Here is a 27,058-nt window from a genome sequence, read left to right as displayed (position 1 = left end):
ATGCAGCAGTATGATTGGTTGGCAGGAACCACCCAATCATGCTCCAGATATAAGTGAATGCACAACCTGATTGGCTTACAGTAAAATTCCAGAATTAGCCAATCATGTGCAGCCCATTGTGTAAATAATGTATATAAAGCAGATACTTTGAGGGGACTTTCATTCACTATGAGCTGAATAAAGAGCATGAAATCACTTTGCGACTCTGAGTATATTTCAGCAACTGTAATAGATACACAGACATTTAGATATCTTGAGAAGCCACCAGACCAACACCAAACTAAGCATGCAAGACGAAGGGATGAAAGGGCCCAATAATGTATGGTATGGAGAACCAGTGGTCCTTCAGATGTTGGACTCTAGTTCCCATCAGCCCTGGGCTGGCCTAACCAGGATTCAGGGATTACAGGATCCAAAAGCACCTGGAGGGCCACAGGTTCCCCATCCCTAAAGGATCCATAAAAGATCAGTGAGGAATCTCATCGTACTTGAGCAACAGCAAAAATGAAAACCCAGCCATGCACAAAGCTTACTGGGTGACCTTGGACTAATCTCCAAGGCTAATTAAACGGCTCAGACTGCAATACAGTAGCACCTCGGGTTAAGAACTTAATTTGTTCCAGAGGTCTGTTCTTAACCTGAAACTGTTCTTAACCTGAGGTACCACTTTACCTAATGGGGCCTCTTCTGTTCTCATCCTGAAGCAAAGTTCTTAACCCGAGGTACTATTTCTGGATTTGCGGAGTCTGTAACCTGAAGCGTATGTAACATGAGATACCACTGTACCTTAAAGACCGCCTCTTACCATATGAACCTACCCGGACCCTGAGATCACCTTCTGAGGCCCTTCTTCGTGTGCCTCCTCCTCAAGAGGTCCGGAGGGTGGCAACATGAGAACGGGGCCTTCTCTGCAGTGGCTCCCCATCTGTGGAGTGCTCTGCCCAGGGAAGTTCGCCTGGCACCTTCATTATACACCTTTAAGGCGCTGGGCAAAAAACATTCCTCTTCAACTAGGCCTTTGGCTGATTGAATCCAATGCACTTTTAAAATGTGTTGGGAGAGGGGGTTATTGGGTTGTCTTCGTTTGTATTATGTACAGTGGACGCTCGGGTTGTGAATGTGATCCATGCGGGAGGCACGTTCGTAACTCGCAGCGCCGCTTCGGCGCATAGCGTGATTTAGTGGTTCTGCGCATGCGTGAGTGCCGAAACCTGGAAGTAACCAATTCTGGTACTTCTGGGTTCGGTGTGGTGCGCAACCTGAAAACACAACCTGAAGCATCTGTAACCCGAGGTATGACTGTATTTTGTGGTTTTTAATGGCCATTTTATGCCATGCACCGCCCTGAGACCTGCAGGTATAGGATGGTATACAAATAAATTAATAATAAAAATAGTCGCTGAGGAGTCTAGTACAGTGGTACCTTGGGTTAAGAACTTAAATTTGTTCTCGAGGTCTCTTCTTAACCTGAAACTGTTCTTAACCTGAAGCACCACTTTAGCTAATGGGGCCTCCTGCTGCCGCCCTGCGATTTCTGTTTTCATCCTGAAGCAAAGTTCTTAACCCGAGGTACTATTTCTGGGTTAGCAGAGTCTGTAACCTGAAGCGTCTGTAACCTGAAGCATCTGTAACCTGAAGCATCTGTAACCCGAGATACCACTGTACACGAACAACACCCAAAGATATGCCTGTTCAGCCATGAAATTTCCTGGGTGACCTTGGCACTATCAGCACCTTTTACCCCAGGGATAGGGAACATCAAGCCTGAGGTGCGGTGGGTGTACAAAATGCAGTCCTCCAGGCCTCTCTATGTGGCCCAGGGAAGCCACCCCAGGCTACAACTTTCAGTGGCCCAAGTCTTTTTGCCTGGCCAGAAGGCATCCTTGAATTCCCCCTAATGCCTCTTTCTTCCCTGTCTGGATGGACAATAAAAAGGTAAAGGTAAAGGTACCCCTGCCCGTACGGGCCAGTCTTGACAGACTCTGGGGTTGTGCGCCCATCTCACTCAAGAGGCCGGGGGCCAGCGCTGTCCGGAGACACTTCCGGGTCACGTGGCCAGCGTGACAAAGCTGCATCTGGCGAGCCAGCGCAGCACACGGAAACGCCGTTTACCTTCCCACCAGTAAGTGGTCCCTATTTATCTACTTGCACCCGGGGGTGCTTTCGAACTGCTAGGTTGGCAGGCGCTGGGACCGAGCAGCGGGAGCGCACCCCGCTGCAGGGATTCGAACCGCCGACCTTTCGATCGGCAAGCCCTAGGCGCTGAGGCTTTTACCCACAGCGCCACCCGCGTGGACAATAGAAAGGGGTTAAGCACGTGTGTGTATAAACTAGCCTACTGTACAAAGGCAAAAGTTTACGTTGATTGCTCCACTCACTTTTGCCCCGGCCCCACCCACTGCCGACATAGGGCTCCCCCAAGGGTCGCCTTGGGGTGAAACAGGTTCCTCAGCCCTGTCTCAGCCTAGCCTACTTTGCAGGGTTGTTGCAAAGATAAACCAGGGGCAGAAGAGGACCATATACACCAGTCTAAAGTTCCCTGGAGGAAAGGGTTAGGAAAGAAGAGATAAAAAGGTGAGACAGGTAGGTATTGCCCCACTCTCCCCACCTTCTTACATAATTTAAGAAGTTTCCAACTTTCAGAATCAACTGGCAGAACAATGGCAGACGCCGGTTTGTAAGAAGCGCTGAAAAAGAGAATAATGCAAATGTCGTTTTACTTGGAGTTTGCACAAAAAAACCACCCCTGCTGCTCCATATCTTGCATTTAAATTCGGGAAGAAAATAATATTTAGGTTGCAATTGAAAACTGAACTCAGTGGGCAGTTCTTCTGAGTACTCTTGTATTGAATTGTTAAAGGTAAAGAGACCCTGACCGTTAAATCCAGTTGCGGACGACTCTGGGGTTGCGGCGCTCATCTCGCTTTACTGGCCGAGGGAGCCGGCGTACAGCTTCTGGGTCATGTGGCCAGCATGACTAAGCCACTTCTGGTGAACCAGAGCAGCGCACAGAAACGCCGTTTACCTTCCCGCCGGAGTGGTACCTATTTATTTACTTGCCCCCCTTTTTTGGTGTGCTTTCGAACTGCTAGGTTGGCAGGAGCAGGGACAGAGCAACGGGAGCTCACCCCGTCACGGGGATTCGAACCACCGACCTTCTGATCGGCAAGTGGTTTAGAATTGAATTGAATTGAATTGTTAGTTTCTTTAAATGATGAGTAACTGGGGGTATCCAATTAAGTCACTGATAAAATATAAAGCTACACAGAACTATGAAGTATGTGAGTCCTATAAAAAATGCAAATAAAAATCAAAGCATCTCCAAAAAGACATTAGAGTTTTCGGCTAGCGTTATTTTCACCTGTTTGGGTGACTTGAGCAAATTAATTTATTTAATCTGGATCGTCAATGGTTTCTGGTCACAATGGCTAAGTTCTACCTCCATTGCCGAAGGCAGTATGCTGGGAATCACAAGCAGGCTGAGGGTCCTACTGTGCTCCTGTTTGTGGGCTTTTGAGAGCATCTGGTTGGCCACTGTGAGAAGAAGATAGATGGGTCTTTGGTCTGATCTCATGCTGCCATTCCACCCTTAGCCTGGGCAAGAGCAGCATTTGGTACTAGATGCAAAACTCAAAATAAAATTGGAAGCTTGGGATTGCGGTTTTTCAAGGGAATTTACAGATCATGCGGATGGGAGGTATGTTGAATAGTCTCTTTAAATTTGAAGGTTCATTATTGTTCCACAAGATGTGTATTTCTTTAAAGGCCAGAGCAAATGACGTGACCTAGTTTTACAGCTGTGAAGCAGTATAGCAGGTGCTGTTAAGTTGTGGTAATTAAGCTGTTGGGCATGGTATATAAAGAGCAGCATGTAGCTCTCTCAGTACCCTGGTGGATGGGTCATGCTTATTGATATATTGTAATTTAGTGTAAAAGGAGTTTTTGTTTTTCTTATTAAAACCTAGCAAAAGTTGGTTTTGCGTTTCCTGAATGTGTGGTCTCCCCAGCACGCCTTCTGCAGCGCAACTAGTCTGCAAAATAACCAACAAGGTGCCGCAAGTCAATGACAACAATACTAAGTAAGACAGACCAATGGTGTGAATCTGTTTCATTTGTTCCTAAATTTTGCAGTCCACTTACTCTCAGCAGCTGCTCTGACCAATTTTGCTTTGGGCCAAAGCAGATCCAGCATAATGTTGGTCTCCGTACATATCAGCATGCCTTCAATCCTCAAGTGGTAACTACGAAGAGAAATCAGTATTTTTTATTTAAAAACAATAATCATCATCAGACCTAGTAAATTGAGCCATGGACGAGGCAATTAAAAACCGCACTAGGATCTCGTTAGAACATTCAGCTCAAAGTATGGAATAGTTCACAAAAATATTAACATAACAGTGTGTCACTTTTCCATCCCAGCAATGCTCCCCAATTTGATTTCGTTCTCCACCTTCTCCAAAAGACCTTTCTGAAACTCTGCTTCTTCCACTGGCATTACTACCCCAACCTCCATTGTAAAAGGTAAAGGGACACCCTGACCATTAGGTCCAGTCGTGGCCAACTCTGGGGTTGCGGCGCTCATCTCGCTTTATTGGCCAAGGGAGCCAGCGTACAGCTTCTGGGTCATGTGGCCAGCATGACTAAGCTGCTTCTGGCAAACCAGAGCAGCGCACGGAAACGCTGTTTACCTTCCCACCGGAGCGGTACCTATTTATCTACTTGCACTGGTGTGCTTTCAAACTGCTAGGTGGGCAGGAGCAGGGGAGCTCACCCCATCGCAGGGATTCGAACCACCGACCTTCTGATTGGCACATCCTAGGCTCTGTGGTTTAACCCACAGCACCACCCGCATCCACCTCCATTGTAGCTTCTCCCAATCTCTGAAGACTAGCGCATTTCAGAATTTTCTTATCCTTAGCAGCTGAAAATGTAATTTCTAACCTATGTGTGCTTTCTCTAAAAGCCAGAGCATTCCTTATTTAGCATGAACCTTACATGCCTTTGTTCTAGCTGTATTTCCAGGAGACAATAGACTTTGCCCCTGTCTAGCATCCACGGATAAGCTGGTGCAAAGGAGTAAATAAGATTTGTCTGGAGCTGCGATTCAAGCATCTTCCTGGCAGCGATGGACTCTCAAGTTCTCAACTGGTCCTGCTTATACCCAAGCCAGCCATTGGACCCTCCTGGACAAGAAGGTCTATGAAAGACTTCATGTTTCAACTGGGATGTTGCCTGAGTAACAAGGCCTTATTGGTGCTAGTATAGCTCCGCATTCCCTTTCCAACCCAGCTCCTGTTTGTCCCTCATTTCCAAGGTCCTCCTTCCTGGTTCTCTCTAACCCTAGTGTGCTTCTCGGTTCCAATTCCTCCTTGCTTCTTGGCTCTGATTCAATTCCTGGCTCACCTTGGAGAGCTGCCTACAGCTCTGCCCTGGCAAACACCCAGGGCTAGGGCAAGAGACCCTCTGCTGAAAGATGGTGCCCAGGTGCAAAAAAACCCAAGAACCCCAAAACAAAATCCACTTCTAGAAGCTGACTTGATTGGCAGTTGTCACACTGGTGGCAGGACAATGGCCTCTAGCACAGCAGTTGGGGGTAGCAAACTTACTTATTTTTATTTTCTGAAATATATTTTTAAAAAATTTAGATTTCTTCCCTTCCCTTTATAGCAAGGCCAGGATACAGCAATGAAACTGGGCCCTCAAAAGGCAAGTCGCTCCAAAATCAAGGCAAAGAAAAAGACAATAATATATTGTATGATCTCTTAATTGTTCACAGGATATGGTTCAAAATGAAAAATAGGGGTGGGGGGGGAGAAATACAGTGGTGCCTCGCAAGACGAAAATAATCCGTTCCGCGAGTCTCTTCGTCTAGCGGTTTTTTCGTCTTGCGAAGCATCCCTATTAGCGGCTTAGCGGATTAGCGGCTATTAGCGGCTAAGTGGCTATTAGCAGCTTAGCAGCTTAGAAAAAGGGGGGGGGAGGGGAAAAACTCACAAGACTCGCAAGACGTTTTCGTCTTGCGAAGCAAGTCCATAGGGAAATTCGTCTTGCGAAGCGCCTTGAAAAACGGAAAACCCTTTCGTCTGGCGGGTTTTTCGTCTTGCGAGGCATTCGTCTTGCGGGGCACCACTGTACTGGACAAATCCTTCCTCAGCATTCTGTTGGTGAAGGAAAGGCTTACAAATGTAAAAACAAGAAAAGGGTAAAAACAGTTCCGTATGTAAAAACAATACAAACATTTTAAAAACAATTCCACACAGCCAAACTGTTAAAAATATAGTAATTCCAATAGAGATGCAGACTTTGGCAACACAAATATTTCACTCACAATCCCCTGCTGTCAGTCCTCTGCCACCGGCGCCACCCCACAAGAAACTGCTGCCTGAGGTAGCCACATCACTCTACCTAATGGTAGAACCAGCCCTGCAAACGCCTATGCTAGTCATGCAGAACTTGTAGGCAAGGGGGAGTAAAAGACGGCTCTTACCTGGGAACTTCAATGAGACACAGATAAAACTGATCTACATTTCCTAGCTTGGCTTTTTCACCCTTGAATGCTTTCATTCTCTCAATCTGACAAAAGAGAGGAAGACTCGTCACTACCAGCTCTGAACTGTAAGCAGCGATACCCAGACAAATTACATTGTGGTTTTTTTTTGTAAACCACTTAAAGTGTGTGTTCTCCCCCCTTTAACTGTATGAAGCAACAAGCATTTTATCAATTAAGAAATAAATTTTAAGAAGAGGACTACAGTTCCCAGAGCTCTGTGGGGGATGCATGCTCTAGTTATCTCCCACTTGGACTACTGCAATGTGCTCTATGTGGGGCTACCTTTGAAGGTGACTTGGAAACTGCAATTAATCCAGAATGTGGCAGCTAGACTGGTGACTGTGAGTGGCCGCTGGGACCACATAACACCCGTCCTGAAAGACCAACATTGGCTCCCAGTACGCTTCCGGACACAATTCAAAGTGTTGGTGTTGACCTTTAAAGCCCTAAAAAGCCTCGGTCCTGTATACCTGAAGGAGCGTCTCCACCCCATCATCCAGCCTGGACACTGAGATCCAGCGCCGAGGTCCTTCTGGTGGTTCCCTCACTGCGAGAAGCCAAGTTACAGGGAACCAGACAGAGGGCTTTCTCGGTAGTGGCACCTGCCCTGTGGAACGCCCTCCCACCAGATGTCAAGGCAATAAACAACTATTTTACTTTTAAAAGACACCTGAAGGCAGCCCTGTTTAGGGAAGTTTTTAATGTCTGGTGCTGTATTGTTTTTGATATTTGGTTGGAAGCCGCCCAAAGTGGCTGGGGGGACCCAGTCAGATGGGTGGGGGATAAATGATCAATTTATTATTATTATTATTATTATTATTATTATTATTATTATTATTATTATTATTTAAATGTCAGAGGCACTTGCTGGGAATTGCAGGTGGGCAGAGTGCTGTGGTGCTTATGCCCAGCTTTGCAGACTGGGTGGCAACTCTGAGAACAGGGCTGCATCGGCCATTGGCCTGACCAAAGCAGGCTCGTCTTATGGTATGCATGCATTCACGTGCCTTGCCAGCTCCAGGGAGGTCAGGAGCACCACTTGTGATTGCCTAGCAACTTCCAAATATGCTCTCTTAATAGTTGCAGAGCATGACTAATGGCTTTGAGACAACTCTCAAGTTATTTCTTAACTTAACCTTCAGAAATAGCAAGACATCTAAAGGATGTCACATAGAGGAGGGAGAAAGGTTGTTTTCTGCTGCTGCAGAGAAGCGGACACGGAGCAATGGTTCCAAACTACAAGAAAGAAGATTCCACCTAAACATTAGGAAGAACTTCCTGACAGTAAGAGCTGTTCGACAGTGGAATTTGCTGCCAAGGGGTGTGGTGGAGTCTCCTTCTTTGGAGGTCTTTAAGCAGAGGCTTGACAACCATATGTCAGGAGTGCTCTGATGGTGTTTCCTGCTTGGCAGGGGGTTGGACTCGATGGCCCTTGTGGTCTCTTCCAACTCTATGATTCTATGATTCTATGATCAGGCATAGGTTCCGGTTCTATGAATGAAAGAAAGCTAGTCTGGTGCAGTGATGACAGTGGGGAGTGGAGAACCTTCACTCCCAATTTGGGGGTTGCATTCTCCTGGGGGTTCTTCTGTGGGCCAGTGGTAGGTGGGGCCACAGGCAAAAGTAGGCGGGACAGGGCCACTCCCCCCCCCTTTCTCTCTCCCTCCTCCGACCTTCCCATCTGCATGTAATTAAGCCATGCATAACACCCTCAGCTGTTACAGGCTCAGGGAAATTACGACAACTTTCTTGGTGCACTAATAAGGACATCTAAAATTAATATGGGGGGGGGAGCCCATATTCATACCTCATGGTTTTTGGGCAGAAGCTTCATTAGGTTTTTCAGGGCCTCTTCATCAAACATGCTCCTGTCTCCTTTCCAAATCATGTCGGCTATTTGCTGATTCGAGCTACAGGAAAGAAATGGAATGATTAAGATGCACAAACATAAAAGCTAGGAAGAAATCTCAGCACAGGCGCCCCATCCCCCCAACTTACGTGGGAGTTACGTTTCGGGCTCCCGCGTGCATAAGTGAAATCACATCAAGTGGGGAGCACCCTCTAAACACCCTTTAAACACGCTCTTCAATCAAAAGTACTGGATCCAAAAATATCCACAGCTAGAATTGAAAATCTGGAGGAGGCGAGAGGACATGTGGGGAGGCTGAGCAGTGTAAACAAAGCCCCACTGCACCTCATGTCTCTTTGGGGCTTCCTCCACCCTCACTGACCTCCTCTTTAGGCTACAGGAAGTGTCTGCTTGCAAGCCACAAGGACTCATCAGCTCTCTCCGTAATTTCCAGGTTTTAATTGAATTATTTACTTATTTCCTGGCGACGCACCTATACGCAGTTGTGCAAAAGTCAGTAGTGTATGGGGGGGTGCCTGTAAATGGGAGAGTTGTTGGCAGGGTTGTTGACCGCTTGGATCCAGTTCACATGCTTTATTACTGAAGGACCCATGCAAAGTGAAATCACAGCACAAATCCCTTGGCAGATGGCTTGCATCAGAACTTTCCAAACTGCGTGTCGCGACACATTAGTGTGTCAGCTGCAGTGTGTAAGTGTGTCGTGCAAACACTCCCCGCGTTCCTCCCCTGGGAACTGGAAAGGGGATAGTTTAACCTCTGGTTTGCTAGTAAAACTGAATTACCGTGTCGCGAAAAGACGCAAGTCTAAAAAGTGTGTCACCAACATGAAAAGTTTGGAAAGCTCTGGGCTTATGTAGTCATCTCCTTTGGTTTCCCATGCTGTGTTCAGCCAGCTTGGTCCCTCTTAAAAACTTTTGTCATACTTATATGCTCTTACTGGTGGTAGAGAGGAAACAAACTGGAAGTAGAGAGATCATCTCAGTGGCATCTTCTGCTAAAATGGATCTCGGAAAGACCTCTGCCTTGAGACCTTGGAGAGCCAGTGCCAGTCAGACTAGACAATAGATGCGCCAACGATCTGATGCCCTACCAGGCTTCATATTTGCTCATGCTGAAATTCTGCCTATGTTGCTGGGGGCCAGGTTTAGTCATCGCTTCCCCTCACCCCACCCAACACATTTCATTGACCAAGTAACTCTCACCATTTAAATTGCTTTAGCACTATGTTCAGATGGAGACTTTTCTTTCGATCTACGAAGGAAATCTGTTTAAGATGGGGGTGGTTAAAAAAAATTAGTAGCAGGAACAAGTTAATACTGCTCGCCTACTTTCTTTGAACAAAGCTCTGAGACACAGAGAATGTGCAGTGGTTTTCAGATTCCTCACCATCTCCCACTTCCTAGCATTTTTATAGTGCTTTATGTTGTGTTATGTTTTATGTTATGATGTTATGTTATGTTTTATGTTATATGTTATGTTATGTTATGTTATGTTATGTTATGTTATGTTATGTTATGTTATGTTATGTTTTATATGTTATGTTATATGTTATGTTTTATGTTGTTATTTTATCTTATGTTATCTTATGTTATTTTATGTTATCTTATGTTTTATGTTATGTTATAATCTGCTTTCCTCACAAAATTGACCCAAAGCAACTTACTAACACAGTATAAACACAAAAAACCAGTCAGAAAAGGCACATCCTAAAAACACATTTGTACAAACAAAAGACAGGTCTTAAGAGATGCCAAGGGGCTGACTTTGGTAATCTTTTGTAACATGGCAAGCCCAAAATTTGGTGCCCTCAAATGGATCTTCTCAATTTTTGCTCCCTCTTAGCTTGCCATCCTGTGCGAGGGAACCACCCCCCTCTCCCGGCCCAAAATCCAGCACTGGATATCCTGCCCTGCTAAAAGAGACCACAAGTGCTTAAAACCCATCAAATTATGGGGAATGACACTCAGCTATTGTACCTCCTTTGGCTTCTTCAGTCTGAGTTCTCTTTTCTCCTGATGGCTTGCCTGAGGCACACAGAAAAGTCGCTCTATGCTAATATAATCAGGCTCTATATCTTCATCACCATTGGTCACCGCTGAAGTCCAGAGAGAACGGCCACCTGGAAAAGATGCACAATGATGGAGCGTTTCCAGCTCTACAATGCTATGATTCTATGGACATCTGCAGTGCCACAGGTTAGCCACCCCTGGTTTATTACAGAACACACTTGAAAACAGCCCTGCTGGAGCCAGACCAAAGACCAATCCAGTCCAGCATCTTAATAATGATAATTTTATTATTTAAGCCCCATCAGGCTGGGTTGGCTTGTTCTCAGATGCCCATGGGAAGCCCACAACCAGAACCTGAATGCAATGGCACTCTCCCTACACAGTGGGCAGCAGAGGTAGAACACAGCCAGCGTACTCACTTTTCGTAGCATCCAAGGGAAGTGTTTGCCAGTTGAACGGTTTCATTTTCAGCATTGGCCTCTGAGCCTTCGTGGAGCCTTCAACACTGCAGGACGGCAGGGCCTTGTTGCACAGAGATGTGGCCTTCATCAAAGGAGGGGAAGGAGGGGGTGGCAGAGGTGAAAGCGGAAGTCGCAGCATAGGCAGAGACGGGAACTCTCTGGTCGTGGCATGTGCAGTTGGAAGCTGGCAAGACTGCAAGTTCTCAGAGGATGGAGGTGGTGTTGTGGCTTCCATTGAGTCAAGTATATATTGAGAGCTTCTCTTTCCGCTTGAGGGTTCTTCTTCCAAGTCCATGTCCACCTGAATGCACTTACTTGTTTTCTTGGTAAGGTGTTTTGCACCCATGTGGCTTTTCGCAAAACATTCTTTGCAGCTCAGAGGTTGCTCCATCATGGCTTTTTCTTTCTTTCATTCCAAAACCCCCCAAAAGAGAATGGAGACATTTATTTTCAAAACTGGGATCAAGCAAGAGCATTTCCATCCACAGTGTATCTAAGAGTGATTCTGAAAACATCGGTGATGATTGTGTTGAATCTGCCATATTTGAAATCATAAGCAAGGACACTGAAACCAGTACCAAAAAAATCAAGGTTATGGGTTTGATTCCCGTATGGGACAGCTGCACATTCCTGGACTAGGTGATCCTCAGAGCCCATTTTAACTCTACAACTCTATGATTTGCACTGAGTAATGGAATCACAACATTTTGGGCATGTGTCTATTTTATCTCGAATTACAGATAGAGCTGTATATGGAACCCTGTACGGCACAGTATTTTTCGCTCCATAAGACACACTTTTCCCTCCTAAAAAGTAAGGGGAAATGTGTGTGCATCTTATGGAGCGAATGCAGGCGGGAGGCAGGCGGGAAAAGCCCCCAAGAGCCGCACACATGCTCCACTGTCACTGACGGGCTGTCCTTCTCCCACCTCATAGAAAAGCCCGCAAGAGCTGTGCTCCCTTTAAAGAGCGTGCGGCTCTTGCTGGCTTTTGTGGGAGGTGGGGAAAGGGACAGAGGGCAGCCCCTCAGTCCCTTTCCCCAGCTCCCGGAAAAGCCCCCAAGAGCTGTGCTCCCTTTCACGAGCCGTGTGGAGCTCCACGCAACTTGTGAAAGGGAGCGCTGAGCAGAGCCTGGGATGCATACAGGCTCTGCTCAGCACTCCCTTTAAAAATATTTTTCCCTTGCATTCCCCCTCTAAAAACTAGGTGCGTCTTATTGTCAGGTGCGTCTTATGGAGTGAAAAATACGGTAGTTTACAAAACCGGTGCTTCTGGCACAGACACTTGTGCCCCAAATACATTTTTTCTTCTCAAAAGAAAAACTCAAGTTGAGTTCTAGCCCTCGTGTTCTGGGGAAGGACCATAGTTTCGTGGTAGTCCACCTGCCTTGCATACAGAAGGCACCAGGTTCATTCCTTGGTGTCTCCAGGTGAGGCGGAGAATGGCTGCAATCTTGAGAGAGCCATTTCCAGTTTAAGATAATATTGAGCTGAGGGACCCATACTCTGACACAACATAACTTATATGCAACTGCTTTCAAGCTATCTTTGCCCTTTAAAAAAATGAAAGCTGAGGTCCAGCACCGAGGGCCTTCTGGCGGTTCCCTCACTGCAAGAAGCAAAGCTGCAGGGAACCAGGCAGAGGGCCTTCTCGGTAGTGGCGCCCGCCCTGTGGAACGCCCTCCCATCAGATGTCAAAGCGATAAACAACTACCTGACATTCAGAAGACATCTTAAGGCAGCCCTGTTCAGGGAAGTTTTTAATGTGTGACATTTTTGTGTATTTTTTGTCTCTGCAGAAGCCGCCCAGAGTGGCTGGGGAAACCCAGCCAGATGGGCGGGGTACAAATAATAAATTATTATTATTATTATTATTATTATTATTATTATTATTAATCTGATAGCCAACTCAGTTCTCCAATTACAGATAGGTAGCCGTGTTGGTCTGCCATAGTCAAAACAAAAAAAATTCCTTCCAGTAGCACCTTAAAGACCAACTAAGTTAGTTCTTGGTATGAGCTTTCGTGTGCATGCACACTTCTTCAGATACAGATTCAGTGTATCTGAAGAAGTGTGCATGCACACGAAAGCTCATACCAAGAACTAACTTAGTTGGTCTTTAAGGTGCTACTGGAAGGAATTTTTTTTCAGTTCTCCAAGTACACTTAGTTCCTTACGTAGCCAAAACAGCACCAACCGCAAACAAGAGGGATGTATCAGAGGAAGATGCTCTATGCTGAATCAGACCCTTGGGCCCATCTAGTTCAGTAGTATCTACTCTGACTGGCAGCAGCTCTCTGGTATTTCAAGAAAGGGGACACTTGCAGCTCCTACCTGGTGACACCAGAGGCTGAATCTGGGACTTTATGTATTATTATTTTTATTATTATAAAATGCAGGATAAATACAAAAAATACATAAGAAATACAAGGTCTGAGGGACAGTGGACCGGCCCCCTGCTGAAAAAGTTTGCTGACCGCTGGGTTAGATTAATCAGTTTTGCCAACAGATGGCTCTGCCCAACTCCTTTTACATTTTAGAAGAGAAACTAAAGAAGGGGACTGGGCAGCCCTTTGTCCGTTTAGCATCTCCGCCAAGTGACATTTCAGCAGCAGAGAGATCTTAAAGAAATATTCGGTTTGCACCAGAATAAATTCTGTTTCCATTCTTGGATTCTGATACCAAAACCTAATTGCCCCAGCCAGTAATTGGTGTTTGTTTGCCTTAATCCCACTTTGAAGCCTGCCTCTGGATCTTGACACACAAATCCTGCTAAGAAGCCCTGCATGGGCAAAGCAGCTGCTCTGTTGCCGACTTACAGCCCTGCCCCAGGTTCAGGGGGTCCCAAAGATTTGCAGAAGCACAAAAAAAATCTTTAGAAATGAGGAGCCAAGGTACTGAAACTCCCTACCTGCCCAAAGGAGCACAGTCACAAGGTCAACCAGCCCAGTGGGGACTGAGCATGCTCAGTGAACAGTGACTGGCTTTTAGGGGTAGGATAGTGTTATGTACTGAGTCAAATAGGATCCAAACTGCAGCAGTCTGATTGGTCCTAGAACAATAGGATCCAAAAGGCAGCAGTCTGATTGGTCCTAGAACAATAGGATTCAGAATGCAGCAGTCTGATTGGTCCTAGAACAATGCAGCAGTATGATTGGTTGGCAGGAACCACCCAGTCATGCTCCAGATTGAAGTGAATCCACAACCTGATTGGCTTACAGTAGAATTCCGGAATTAGCCAATCATGTGCAGCCCATTGTGTAAATAATGTATATAAAGCAGATACTTTGAGGGGACATTCATTCCTCCTCACCACTATGAGCTGAATAAAGAGCATGAAATCACTTTGCGACTCTGAGTATATTTCACTGGCGACGAAGGTGGGATCCCGCTGAGCTGACTGCCACACACAGCACCGCAGCACCGCCACCTGCCGCACCGCTGCCTCGCACCGTGTATCCAGGCTTCAGCTCCGGGACACAAGGAACTCAGAATGGCAACCGACAGCAGCTTCTCGCCGTTCAACCCAGCATCCGGAGACTGGGAAGCGTACGCCTCCCGTTTCACCTTCCTCCTAGAAGCCAAAGGGGTCACCGATGAAGAAGACGCCAAGAAGAGGGCAATATTCTTCAGCGTTTCCGGAGAGGAGACATTTGAAATCGCCCGGGCTCTCCTTGCGCCTGAAGACGTTGCTACTGTTCCATACAAAACAATAATGGAACAGCTGAAGGGGCACTTTTCGCCACAGCCCTCAGTGGTAGCTCGTCGAAATGCCTTCTATGCAAAGCGGCAAGCCCCTGGGGAAACCATAACTGGGTTTGTGACCTCTCTCCGCCAAGCCGCCCGGTTCTGCAACTTCTCAGAGCTGGAGAACATGCTTCGTGACCGCCTCGTCGGTGGCCTGAGGGATGAGAAGCTGCAACGACGCCTCTACGCTAAGAAGAACCTAACGTTCCAGGTCGCTCTGGAGGAGGCCCTGGCAACGGAAGCTGCCGAGAGGTCGACGCAAGAGGCACGGCCGAGCCAGCCATCCCAACCGAGGGTCCACCACGAAGACCTCACTGACGACTCAGGATCTGACAGGGAGGAGGTGCACCGAGTACAGCAGCGCACTCAAGCAGCCCACATACCACAGCTGCCTCGACGAGAAGGAGGGAACTGCGCAAGCTGTGGGGAAAGTCACGAGAGGAGGACCTGCCGTTTCCGCAACGCAGAGTGCAGGCAGTGCAGAAAAGTGGGACACATCGCCCGGGTGTGTCGGGCTCGGCCCACCCGATGCCAGGCATCAGATGACCAATCCAAGAACCCCAGGTCCCGGGGCCCAACGCACCAAGGCAACTCGACGGAGCTCACGGACTTCCAGGTATACCAGTTGCCCCACCCCAACGTAGAAAAAATTTATGTAGAGGTACAGATAGAGGGGGCCCCATGCCGCATGGAGCTTGACACGGGTTCAACTCTATCCATAATCTCGGCAAGGACCTTAAGGAAACTGTGTCCTACTGGGGGTCCCAAACTCAGGCCGGCCCCATTCACCCTCCGGGACTTCCAGAAACGTAAGGTCCCCACAATGGGGGTGGGGACCTTCAGGGTGCAATACCGAGGGCGGACGCGGCAACTGGACTTACTTGTGGTCAAGGGCCCCTACATTAGCCTACTGGGATTGTCATGGTTTGGACCACTGGGGCTAGCTGTCACCGGGGTGAACCACACTAGCTTACAAGTGGACGTGGACGCCATATGCAAGGAATTTCCGGGGGTTTTCGATGGGAAATTGGGACAGTATACGGGCCCCCCCATTGCTCTACAGCTTGACCCCGCAGTACGACCGGTCAGGCTCAAGGCCCGCCGGGTCCCGTTCGCCCTGAAACCCCGTATAGATGAGGAATTGGACCGGCTCATGGAGCAAGGAGTGCTGGAACCGGTGCCTAATGCCCCCTGGGAAACCCCAATCGTCACACCTGTCAAGCCTAATGGTTCAGTCCGCATCTGCGCAGACTACAAATGTACTATAAACAAGGCCCTCACGGCCCATGCATACCCAGTGCCAGTGGTCAGCCATGTCCTTGCCACCCTGGCTGGGTCGAAAATTTTTGGCAAGCTGGACTTGGCCCAAGCATATCAACAGCTGCCAGTAGATGAGGCCACAGCAGAGGCACAGACGATTGTGACGCACAGAGGAGCATTCAGGGTAAAGCGGCTGCAATTCGGTGTCAGCGTGGCACCAGGCATATTCCAGAATCTAATGGACTCTCTCCTTAAAGGGATTCCTGGCGTCACCCCCTTCTTCGATGATGTGTTGATTGCCGGGCCCACACCAGAGGAGTTTGAGGACCGCCTCCGCACCGTTCTGCACCGTTTCCAGACAGCAGGTCTCAAGGTGAAGCGGGAAAAATGTCTACTAGGAGTGCCCCAGGTGGACTTTCTGGGATTTATGGTGGACGCAGAAGGGGTCCACCCGACTGGGGACAAGGTACGGGCCATTTGTGATGCCCCAGCGCCCAAGAACAAGACTGAACTTCAGGCCTTCTTGGGACTATTGAACTTTTACCATTCCTTCCTTCCCCACAAGGCGGCGGTAGCGGAGCCCCTACACAGACTCCTGGACAAGCGGGCCCCTTGGGTGTGGGGCCAGCGCCAGGAGGCCGCATTCCAGGCAGTCAAGGACTTGCTTGTCTCAAACTCGGTCTTGGCACACTTCGACGAGAGGCTGCCGGTGGTGCTAGCATGCGACGCCTCACCCTATGGCATTGGCGCTGTCCTGGGACACCAACTCCCAGATGGAAGAGAGGTACCGGTGGCATACTTTTCCCAGACACTCAACGCAACTGAGCGGAACTACTCACAAATTGACAAGGAGGGTCTGGCAATCGTGAAGGGAGTTAAAAAATTCCATGATTTCTTGTACGGGCGGCCCTTCACCGTGGTGACTGACCACAAACCATTGCTTGGCTTGTTTGCCCCCGAAAAGCAGACCCCCCAAGTGCTGTCTCCTCGCGTCCTCAGGTGGTCAATTTTCCTTACCAGCTACCAGTATGCACTGATTCACCGCCCTGGGAAGGCGATGGGCCATGCGGACGCCCTCAGCAGGCTGCCACTACCGGAAACAGGCCCTGACCCAGCACCTGCACAAGAGGTTATGAGCCTGGAGCTGCTTCCTGACCGCCCCATTCAGGCACAAGAAGTTGCACACCATTCCAAGAAAGATAGGGTCATCTCCCGGGTCCTGGACTGGGTGTGGAGGGGATGGCCCAGCAGCAGCCCCGGGCCAGAATTCGCCGGCTACACAACCCGCAAACATGAACTGTCGGCCCACAAGGGGTGCCTGTTATGGGGAAGCAGGGTCGTTGTTCCCCAGCCCCTCCGAAAAAGGGTCCTCACAGCCCTACACGAGACACACCCTGGGGTAGTAAGAATGAAGGCCCTTGCCAGGAGTTATGTGTGGTGGCCGGGGATTGACGGAGAGATAGAGGCCTGGGTCAAACACTGCCAGGCCTGCCAAGAATCCCGCCCAGATCCCCCAAGGGCCCCAGTCCAGTCCTGGGAGTCCGCCCGAGCACCATGGTCACGACTGCATGTGGACTTCGCTGGCCCCTTTCAGGGGAAAACATTCTTCATAGTGGTGGACTCCTACACCAAATGGCTGGAAGTCGCACTGGTACCGTCCACTTCTACGTCCGCAGCCATCCGGGTACTACGCAGGCTGTTTGCTACCCACGGGCTCCCTGACACTCTCGTCTCAGACAACGGGACTGCATTTACGTCAGGAGAATTCCAAACCTTCACAGCGCAGAACGCCATCCGCCACATCCGTTCGGCGCCATTCCACCCTGCCACCAATGGCCAAGCAGAACGCATGGTGCGGACCACCAAGGAAACCCTTCGCCACATGACGCAAGGGGATTGGGAGTACCGCCTTGCCACATTCCTTCTAGCACAGCACAGCACCCCCAGCTCAACAACTGGCAGGAGCCCCGCTGAACTACTAATGGGTCGGCGCCTTGCAATCAGATTGGACCGCCTTCACCCCGATAGAGCTCAGGATGAGGTAGTGGTGGGGGAAGGCAGGAACCCTCGGACCTTCGAGGCCCAGGACCCAGTGTACGCAAAGAATTTTGGAGCAGGCCCTGCATGGGTACCCGCCACAGTCACCAGGGTCACTGGCCCCGTGTCGTACGAGGTGCTAACAGATGGGGGGCAATGCTGGCGCCGCCACTGCGACCAGATACGCCGACGATTCCCGGGAGAAAACCAGGAGGAGGAGGACAGGTCAGAGGAGTCCCAAGGGAACAGTGGGGCAGTGAGGCCCATAGAGCAGCAGGGGCCAGCAGGAGAGGCAGAATCAGTAAATACAGAGAGGACCCGTGAGGCTGAAAGGACACCGGAACCAGAACCACGACTGAGCGAGCCGGTTGCGCCAGACCAAACAGCCCCATCACAGCCAGCATCCTTGGAACACGAGCCAGAACCTGAACCCCGGACCAGGGAACACCCCAGGCCGCAACGCACACGTAGGCCGCCAGCGTACCTTGAGGACTATGAATGCGACCTCCCGGGCAGGACTGGAACTTAGAGGGGAGGGGTGTTATGTACTGAGTCAAATAGGATCCAAACTGCAGCAGTCTGATTGGTCCTAGAACAATAGGATCCAAAAGGCAGCAGTCTGATTGGTCCTAGAACAATAGGATTCAGAATGCAGCAGTCTGATTGGTCCTAGAACAATGCAGCAGTATGATTGGTTGGCAGGAACCACCCAGTCATGCTCCAGATTGAAGTGAATCCACAACCTGATTGGCTTACAGTAGAATTCCGGAATTAGCCAATCATGTGCAGCCCATTGTGTAAATAATGTATATAAAGCAGATACTTTGAGGGGACATTCATTCCTCCTCACCACTATGAGCTGAATAAAGAGCATGAAATCACTTTGCGACTCTGAGTATATGAGTATATTTCAGATAGACAGAAAACAAGGTGGGGTAGGGAATGGAATGGAATGGAATGGAGAGTCATGGGAGCGAATGCATAGCTAGAGGGTTTCACGCTGCAACATTTCGTCGCAGATCCCACTTCCATTATCCAGACATTATTAAACTCTCAGGATGCATATATACCTAATGCAGGTATTTGACTTGAGTTTCTGATAAAAGTCTTTATGCTGATATTTGCACTCTTTCAAAGCTGAAAGACATTGCACCGCATATTACCCAAATAATTAAGGTGATCCAAGTAACATATGGGGTAACAACTGTGGAGTTTAAAAGGTACCTGTTAGTAGTTTTACCCACCATATATGTTTAAACAATAGACTTATGTTGCAGGAGAAAAATAACAACCCACCCCGTAATGAAAACATTTAGACTAAAATTAAATTGCAAAAAATAAATATTTCCAAACTTAGAAATAACAATATGAAACTCCTACAGATGCTCACTGCGTTTTTAATGTAATCCAGTTAAGATGTAAAATAACCTTTCTTCAGTAGATTACTCTAGGTGATAAAGGAATTTACAGAGAAGTACACCACTTTTTGAAACATACTATAAAACTACTGCCTGTAAAAAACGAGTTGTGTTATCCCTGTATATAAAGAGAACTTTACCTTACTTTGTTGGTTAAATATTCAAGACAACTGACTCAGTTGACTTTAAAGCAAAAAACCCAAGTGTATGACTTGCAGCTAACAAACAGCAGTAAATTTGTCAACTCATCCTAATTAACCAATCCTACCTCAAACACTTACACCTGAGACACAGGTGGGTCACATTCACACTGTATGCTTAAAGCACTGTGATACCACTTTAAGCAGTCATGGCTTCCCCCAAAAGAATTCTGGGAGCTGTAGTTTGTTCAGGGTTTTGAGCATTAAAGGTAAAGGTAAAGGGACCCCTGACCATTAGGTCCAGTCGTGATCGACTCTGGGGTTGTGGCGCTCATCTCGCTTTAGTGGAGAGGGAGCTGGCGTACAGCTTCCGGGTCATGTGACCAGCATGACTAAGCCGCTTCGGGCGAACCAGAGCAGCGCACGGAAACGCCGTTTACCTTCCTGCTGGAGTGGTACCTATTTATCTACTTGCACTATGACGTGCTTTCGAACTGCTAGGTTGGCAGGAGCAGGGACCAAGCAACGGGAGCTCACCCCATCGCGGGGATTCGAACCGCCGACCTTCTGATCAGCAAGTCCTAGGCTCTGTGGTTTAACCCACAGCACCACCTGCTACAGTTCCCAGTTGGTTGCCTGTTAAAGCACAGGGAAAAGAGGCTCTGGAGGTAGGAAGCTTGAGAACCGTTGTGCTAATAACTCATGCAAAGCAGCGCATTGTGGAGACCAGCCTGGAGAAAGATGGAAAGAACATCTTTCCCCCACTAGATGGTGCACGCTCATTAGGCAGTCCTTCCTTCAGAAGCTGGGCAACCCTATGTCCTTTCCCATTGGGTGACAATTCTTGGTCACCTGGGAAACCCAGGGACCAGTGAGGGCGCCGTTCTGCTTCGCAAGGGTTACCCATTCCACCAGACACACACAATGCAGCAGCTGTACATAAATGGCTTTGTTATGCAACTGGTCTGAATCAGAAATGTGCGAGCCTTTCCAGAAAGATATTTGCTTGGCTGCTTTTCCTGAGCCAGGAGAAGGGGGGAGTGGGGGCAAAGGGAGAAGAGTTTCAGAAAAAAACAAAGCACCACGAAGAAATCAGGTCCATGCTAGTTTTGTTGCATCTGGCTGTGTTGGACACAGCAAGGAATAATTACTTAGAATCATAGAGTTGGAAGAGACCACAAGGGCCATCGAGTCCAACCCCCTGCCAAGCAGGAAACACCATCAGAGCACTCCTGAAATATGGTTGTCAAGCCTCTTAATTACTTCCACGTCCCAGAGCTGCTCCTGTGCCCAAGGACAGACTTAACTATTGCTGTCTATGCTCTGGTAACCTCTAGGTTAGATTACCACAACACGTTATATGTAGGCCTGCCTACATGTGTGTCCATGGGCTTTAAATGAGGATTATGACTCTATATCTGAAATTCTTCTTGGGTGATCACTAGGAGCCACACGATCTTCCACAGTGAGTACATAGGCTTCTGGGCAGGAGTTGATCACGGTGAGGGTTGGCCAAATGTGTCTTCCTCCTAGCACGTTTGTCACTTTCGTCCTGAGGTCGATTATCTTCAAAGTCCATGACACCCTTGGTAAAGGTTGTTCTCCAGTTGGAGTGCTCGCAGGCCAGTATTTCCCAATTGTCGTGTTTATACTGCATTTTTTTAGATTTACCTTGAGAGAGTCTTTAAACCTTTTTTAATACAAATAGGAAGATAAGTGTGGTTCTTCCACAAAAATATTTGGAAATAGCAAAAATAAGAGAGGTGTGGGGGGATGCGGGTGGTGCTATGGTCTAAACCACTGAGCCTCTTGGGCTTGCCAATCGGAAGGTCAGTGGTTCAAATCCCCGAGATGGGGTGAGCTCCTGTTGCTCGGTCCCAGCTCCTGCCACCCTAGCAGTTCGAAAGCACATCAAAGTGCAAGTAAAGGGTGTTTCCGTGCGCTGCTCTAGTTTCGCCAGAAGCGGCTTAGTCATGCTGGCCACATGACCTGGAAAAACTGCCTGCGGGCAAATGCCGGCTCCCTCAGCCAGTAAAGCGAGATGAGCGCCGCAACCCAGAGTCATTCGCGACTGGACTTAATTGTCAGGCGTCCTTTACCTTTACCTTTTTAGGAGAGTTGTGGAACCATGGAGTGCTTCAGCAGACAAAGCAGATTTGGAAAATGTCTATTTTCAGCCGTGGTGCAGATGTGCGCCATAGCATAACAAAGGCAGAACAAAATGGGAAATACTGGGCATTTGTGCTAAGAAATGTTAAAAGGTAAAGGTAAAGGTACCCCTGCCCATACGGGCCAGTCTTGACAGACTCTGGGGGTTGTGCGCCCATCTCACTTAAGAAGCCAGGGGCCAGCGCTGTCCGGAGACACTTCCGGGTCACGTGGCCAGCGTGACATCGCTGCTCTGGCGAGCCAGAGCCGCACACGGAAACGCCGTTTACCTTCCCGCTGGTAAGCGGTCCCTATTTATCTACTTGCACCCGGAGGTGCTTTCGAACTGCTAGGTTGGCAGGCGCTGGGACCGAGCAGCGGGAGCGCACCCCGCCGCAGGGATTCGAACCGCCGACCTTTCGATCGGCAAGTCCTAGGCGCTGAGGCTTTAACCCACAGCGCCACCTGTTACAGGATATCAAAAGGAAGCTGCAGAATGTTGACTGGTTGTAGTATGTCCACCCTGGAACTTTTTCATGTGCAAGCAGCATTGAAAATGGCATTGAGTATAACCATCCTGATAATGTCATGAGCACAAATAATCATGAATGCACAATTAAAAAGGTTGTTTGGAGTGGCCCTTATGCGGTGCTTTTTTTCTTAAAAATATATATATTTAGTGGTACTCTCATTTTCCTACTCATATTGAAATACTGACCCTCAATGAGGCCAAACTGAGATTCACAAAATGTGTCCCCCCAGAAAAAAAGCACTGCCCTTATGCATGTACTCCTTTACGTTCCATGATGGCTAGGATGTAAGTGTCCTAAATAATAATAAAGGTCTCCTTTGTGTTCAAAAGTTGCTCATCAGTTGCTCATAAAATATAATGAATCCAGGGAACAGTTCTGCGGAACTTGAAACTTCGCATATACTGCTCTGTGAACTTTGGTTGATCCTAATACAGTGGTACCTCAGGTTACATACGCTTTAGGTTACAGACTCCGCTAACCCAGAAATATTGCCTCGGGTTAAGAACTTTGCTTCAGGATGAGAACAGAAATTGTACTCTGGCGGCGCAGCAGCAGCAGCAGGAGGCTCCATTAGCTAAAGTGGTGCTTCAGGTTAAGAACAGTTTCAGGTTAAGAACGGAGCTCCGGAACGAATTAAGTACTTAACCCGAGGTGCCACTGTAGAGGAATTGTTTTACTGTCCAGTTTTGTTCAACCGGATCTGCTTTAGATAAACTTAAGAGACAAAGTTTCCTGTAGCTTCTTCTGGTGCACAAATCTGCCCTTTTCATATTTTTCTAGGTCCACCCCACAAAATTATAAGCACACAGACTCATGAATGGCAGTTTGTCTGTTTTTCTGTTTATATCCTTCCTCTGTTTCCCTAGTTTGGCTTTGCTTTGTTTGTACTGTGGCTGCAGCAGAGGCAGTCTCCCTCTCCCGGGGGACTGACCCTGGGCAGAGAGCTATTGTTCCTGCTTCTGTGCATACTGCCACAGTAGGTTGGCAAGTTGCCTGGAGCTGCGAGCCTCCCCTCCTCCACCTTAGTCTCACAGAAACATGAAGCAGCTGAAGCCTGTTTTTCTAAGCCTGTGGCCAGAGCGTAGATTTATGAAAAGCACAATGACAAACTCTTACATGCTTCCTTGGGTGTCAGCCCACTGCATCTAATAGGATGTAAAGGTAAAGGGACCCCTGACGGTTAGCTCCAGTCAAGGACGACTCTGGGGTTGTGGCGCTCATCTCGCTTTACTGGCTGAGGGAGCCAGCATACAGCTCCTGGGTCATGTGGCCAGCATGACTAAGCCGCTTCTGACGAACCAGAGCAGCGCAAGTAAATGCCGGTTACCTTCCCGCCAGAGTGGTACCTATTTATCTACTTGCACTTTGACGTGCTTTCGATTCTCTAGGTTGGCAGGAGCAGGGACCAAGCAATGGGAGCTCACTCTGTTGCAGGGATTCGAAACTCCGACCTTTTGATTGGCAAGCCCTAGGCTCTGTGGTTTAGACCATAGCGCCATCCGTGCTGTGTACAGTGGTACTTCGGGTTACAGACGCTTCAGGTTACAGACTCCACTAACCCAGAAAAAGTACCTTGGGTTAAGAACTTTGCTTCAGGATGAGAACAGAAATCGTGCTCCGGCAGCTGAGCGAGGCCCCATTTGCTAAAGTGATACCTCAGGTTAAGAACAGTTTCAGGTTAAAAACGGACTTCCAGAACAAATTAAGTTCTTAACCCAAGGTACAGTGGTACCTCAAGTTACATATGCTTCAGGTTACATACGCTTCAGGTTACAGACTCCGCTAACCCAGAAATAGTGCTTCAGGTTAAGAACTTTGCTTCAGGATGAGAACAGAAATCGGGCTCTGGCGGCGCAGCAGCAGCAGGAGGCCTCATTAGCTAAAGTGGTGCTTCAGGTTAAGTACAGACCTCTGGAACGAATTAAGTACTTAACCTGAGGTACTACTGTACCACTGTACTAGGTAGTAGTACTGTGTACTAAGATGTACTCCCTAGCAACATGTAAACTTCAGCATTGCTTCCTATTAGTAAGCATGTTAGCATTGCAGCTTTAAAAAATCTGCTTTCTCTCTGGGAAAAGGCTTACTGCATCATTCTGTCCTGAAGACCAAGGTTCAAAACGACTGTTTCTTTTAGGAGAGGAAACCTCCAGGTGTTGTGGCAGGGGCCATAGTCCCTCACCCTGTTTCAGGACAATTTCCCATGGCAGCTGGTCATAGGTAGCGTACCATACCCTCCAACATTTCTCCGATGGAAACAGGGACATCCTATTCCATAATAATTTTATTATTTATACCCTGCCCATCTGACCGGGTTGTCCCAGCCACTCTGGGTGGCTTCCAACATATAAAAAAACATAAGAAAACATTAAATATTTAAAAAAGCTTTCCTATACAGGGCTGGCTCTGGGGTCACATAACTCCACCTGCAAACTAGTGACAGTCTGGATATGGTCCTGATGGTGAATGATCTAGAATTAGCGTGAGCACAGGAACTGGTCTGGCAAGATCTTTGCCCAGGCATGCCTATCAACGACTCTGCCTTCTCTGATGGTTATAAGTTCAGTTGCTGTCCTGTGAATAGGAGAGCAAGGCAGGAGGACAAGTCAGAGGCATAAGACGTGCAGTGGCTACTAGCAACAATGGTTATGCTCAGACTTCAGAGTTGGAGGCAGTGATGTTTTTGAGCACAAGTTGCTGGAAACCACAAGAAGGGAGACAGCGCTTGTGCTCAGGTCCTGCTTTCGGGTTTCCTGCATGCATCTGGTTGGCCCCCGTAAGAACAAGATGCTGGACTAGAATTATGTAGAAGGCTCCTCTTATGCTTCCTGGAGATAAACTTCTGCTGTTTATCCCTCTCCCAGGCCACACTGAGTGAAGCTGCTATGTACTGAGTTGAATAGGATCCAAAATGCAGCAGCTTGATTGGGCCTAGAATAATAGGATGCAGAATGCAGCAGTCTAATTGGTCCGAGAACAATAGGATCCAGAATGCAGCAGACTGATTGGTCCATAGGAGCCACCCAATCCAGCTCTAGGTGGAAGTGAATCCGCAACCTGATTGGCCTACAGGAGAATCCCGAAATTAGCCAATCACATGGGGCCCATTGTGTAAATAATGTATATAAAGCAGACACTCTGCAGGAACTTCCATTCCTCCTCACCACTATGAGCTGAATAAAGAGCATGAAATCCACTCTTGACTCCAAGTATATTTCACAAGCGAAGCTGGTCATCCAAACTTGGGCTCATGATGGTACAGCTCTCTGACTACAAGCTGAGGTCAAGGCCTTCAGAGTGGGACGTTCTTGAGACAGAAAGGGATCGATCGAAATCTGCATCCCTCTTCATCAGGCGAAACTGTTGCACAAAGCAAGGGGTTTGAGGAGGATGAGTCATAGAATCTGTGGTCTGAAGGTGGAATTTCCTGGTTTCTTCTTTTTTCCGGCTCCTCTGAAGCAGAAGTAACAGCTGCTCACAGAAGACAACGGGGAAATCTAGAATTTCAGCATAGCTGTGATTGGGCAGGGGCAGTGTGTCCAACCAGAAACAAAAGGCGGTAGGCAAATGGGATATGGTGTTCTCTGAACTTATTTCGAGTAAAAAGAAATGCGGTGGTTTTGATGCACACACACATATATGCTGTGGTCGTTTACACACACTTCTGAGTAGCCAGGCCTAGAATTGCAGAATTGAAGGTGTGATGTTTTTTTCTCCCCTTTTCTAAGCCGCTAAGCCGCTAATAGCGCTAATCCGCTAATAGGGTTGCTTCGCAAGACGAAAAAACCGCAAGATGAAGAGACTCGCGGAACGGATTCTTTTCGTCTTGCGAGGCACCACTGTACAGGGAAGGTGCCTGCCTGATATCAAGAGGCCTGTTGTTGTTTAGTTGTTTAGTTGTGTCCGACTCTTCATGACCCCATGGACCAGAGCACGCCAGGCACTCCTGTCTTCCACTGCCTCCCGCTGTTTGGTCAAACTCATGCTGGTAGCTTCGAGAACACTGTCCCACCATCTCGTCCTCTGTCGTCCCCTTCTCCTTGTGCCCTCCATCTTTCCCAGTATCAGGGTCTTTTCCAGAGAGTCTTCTCTTCTCATGAGGTGGCCAAAGTATTGGAGCCTCAGCTTCAGGATCTGTCCTTCCAATGAGCACTCAGGGCTGATTTCCTGAAGAATGGAGAGGTTTGATCTTCTTGCAGTCCATGGGACTCTCAAGAGTCTCCTCCAGCACCATAATTCAAAAGCATCAATTCTTCGTCGATCAGCCTTCTTTATGGTCCAGCTCTCACTTCCATACATCACTACTGGGAAAACCAGAGCTTTAACTAATCGGACCTTTGTTGGCAAGGTGATGTCTCTGCTTTTTATCAAGAGGCAGGGAGTTCCAAAGTGTCCGTCTTCATTTTTAGAAATACCTTTTGAGATAGCGCCCTATGCTCCGGCCGTTATACGCCTTTCGAAGGCTGAGGAAACCCTGCCTCATTAAGGAAGACACAGGGGGAAATCTGGCCCAATGGCCAGTGCTGCTTTCTCCCACTTATTATATCTTATTCTGCAGAAATAGAAGTTTTAGGCAGCGTGCAACTCTACAGTTTTTCCCGCTTCCTATCTCTATGGTTAAAATGCCTTAGCACGCGCGGCGCGGCTACCCTTCCCACACAGCACCACCTTAGGCCACGCCCCCGCGTGCGTGCGTCGTCTGTGCGTGCTTCTTTGCATTCCCCGCCTCCGCGCTGTGCCGAGCTCAAGCTCCACCCTCCCCTATCCGTCAGTCGAACCCCGGCCAATCGGGTCCGCCTCTCTGACGCGCAGGCCGGCACCTGCGTCCCGCCCCCCCCCGCGGGTTCCATCCTCCCTAACGACACTTCAGGCCACGCCCCCGCGTG

At 48.3% G+C, this 27,058-nt stretch overlaps 1 protein-coding gene and 1 long non-coding RNA gene across 2 annotated transcripts in view; one reads left to right on the top strand and one right to left on the bottom strand.

Annotated features, from left to right (window-relative positions):
• LOC307200656 (inverted formin-2-like) overlaps positions 1 to 24,322 on the bottom strand; it is a 34,271-nt gene extending 9,949 nt beyond the window's left edge. Inside the window, exons 1-8 of the mRNA XM_079949372.1 lie at positions 24,260 to 24,322; positions 10,849 to 11,296; positions 10,397 to 10,539; positions 9,623 to 9,684; positions 8,358 to 8,460; positions 6,488 to 6,573; positions 4,141 to 4,241; positions 2,617 to 2,687 (exon numbers count right to left, since the gene is read on the bottom strand). Coding sequence (XP_079805498.1) covers positions 2,617 to 2,687; positions 4,141 to 4,241; positions 6,488 to 6,573; positions 8,358 to 8,460; positions 9,623 to 9,684; positions 10,397 to 10,539; positions 10,849 to 11,284 — 1,002 coding nt within the window. The 5' untranslated portion in view covers positions 11,285 to 11,296; positions 24,260 to 24,322. The remainder of the gene's footprint in view (positions 1 to 2,616; positions 2,688 to 4,140; positions 4,242 to 6,487; positions 6,574 to 8,357; positions 8,461 to 9,622; positions 9,685 to 10,396; positions 10,540 to 10,848; positions 11,297 to 24,259) is intronic.
• The window catches only part of LOC307208969, a 380,739-nt gene that overhangs the window by 44,386 nt on the left and 309,295 nt on the right, over positions 1 to 27,058 (top strand). The window lies entirely within an intron of this gene.

The sequence above is a fragment of the Podarcis cretensis genome, assembly GCF_951804945.1.
Source record: "Podarcis cretensis genome assembly, chromosome: 1".
NCBI lineage: Eukaryota > Metazoa > Chordata > Lepidosauria > Squamata > Lacertidae > Podarcis > Podarcis cretensis.
Note: the sequence above shows the minus strand (reverse complement) of the source record. Positions and strands in the feature narration are given on the sequence as shown.